The sequence below is a fragment of the Seriola lalandi genome, unplaced genomic scaffold (assembly GCF_002814215.2).
Source record: "Seriola lalandi dorsalis isolate HSWRI2012SDOR001 ecotype SW California unplaced genomic scaffold, Sedor1 jcf7180002054423, whole genome shotgun sequence".
NCBI classification, from domain to species: Eukaryota; Metazoa; Chordata; class Actinopteri; order Carangiformes; family Carangidae; genus Seriola; species Seriola lalandi.
This window is the reverse complement of record NW_019524976.1, coordinates 469,615-470,487: the sequence shown is the minus strand read 5'-3', so window position 1 is coordinate 470,487 and position 873 is coordinate 469,615. Positions and strand designations below refer to the sequence as shown.

General features: G+C 44.0%; 1 protein-coding gene across 1 annotated transcript in view; it reads right to left on the bottom strand.

Annotated features, from left to right (window-relative positions):
• Window positions 1-659, bottom strand: part of smim8 (small integral membrane protein 8) — a 5,646-nt gene extending 4,987 nt beyond the window's left edge. Inside the window, exon 1 of the mRNA XM_023410353.2 lies at window positions 406-659. Coding sequence (XP_023266121.1) covers window positions 406-534 — 129 coding nt within the window. The 5' untranslated portion in view covers window positions 535-659. The remainder of the gene's footprint in view (window positions 1-405) is intronic.
• Window positions 660-873: the final 214 nt, after the last annotated feature.

Here is an 873-nt window from a genome sequence, read left to right as displayed (position 1 = left end):
GATCATATTGTTTACAATTCACCTTGTTGAATTCCACTTTATGACGTCACTATAACTGAACGTACTAGCAGGTATCAGCGTTTTTTCTCATGTCATATTAATACTTGATTCATGGTTCTGACGATGTTGTTTATGATGAACAACTCTTCCTGTTTCACATGAGCGAGCTCGTACCTGGACAGGTGAACCAGAGTAAACTGAACCAGTTGATAACCAGCTTCATAGTCCAGGTTATCAGGACAGTCAGTGTTGCGTTCAGTGAAGCCAGAAAATGTAAAAGTTAACCTGGGTTTGTTGAACCTGCGTCATAGTCCAGGCCTCTGGTGACTCTGTAGGGTGTGTGTGTGTGTGTGTGTGTGTGTGTGTGTGTGTGTGTGTGTGTGTGTGTGTGTGTGTCTCTCTCACAGGTTTGATGAAGAGTTCAGGGTTGACAGCTCGGAACAGTGTGGTGGTCTGAGCCCCCCTCAGACCGGGAGTCCTGTAACCTTTTTCCCCGGGACTCTCCTTCTCTTTACCGGCCTCCTGATGTGACATGTTCGCTCTGTAACTGTAAACGACGAAAAATATCTGATAATGAAGCTCGAAAAATGAGCATTGCAGACATTTGAACTAAGCCTCCTTCACTGACGCCGCCATGTTTGGAAGTCAAAGACGAGACCGAGGAGGAGGGTGAAGAATAAAGGACCTGAGGGGTCACAGCGCCCCCTCTGGTTATGAGCGACAGGGTGCAAAGCTGTTAGAGCAAAATGTGGCTACTTTGAAGAATCTTAAATCTAAAACATTACTTTATAATTCCATATATGTTATTTCATAGTGTTGATGCATTCAGCATTGTTTTACAATGTAGAAAATTATGTGTGTGTGTGTGTGTGT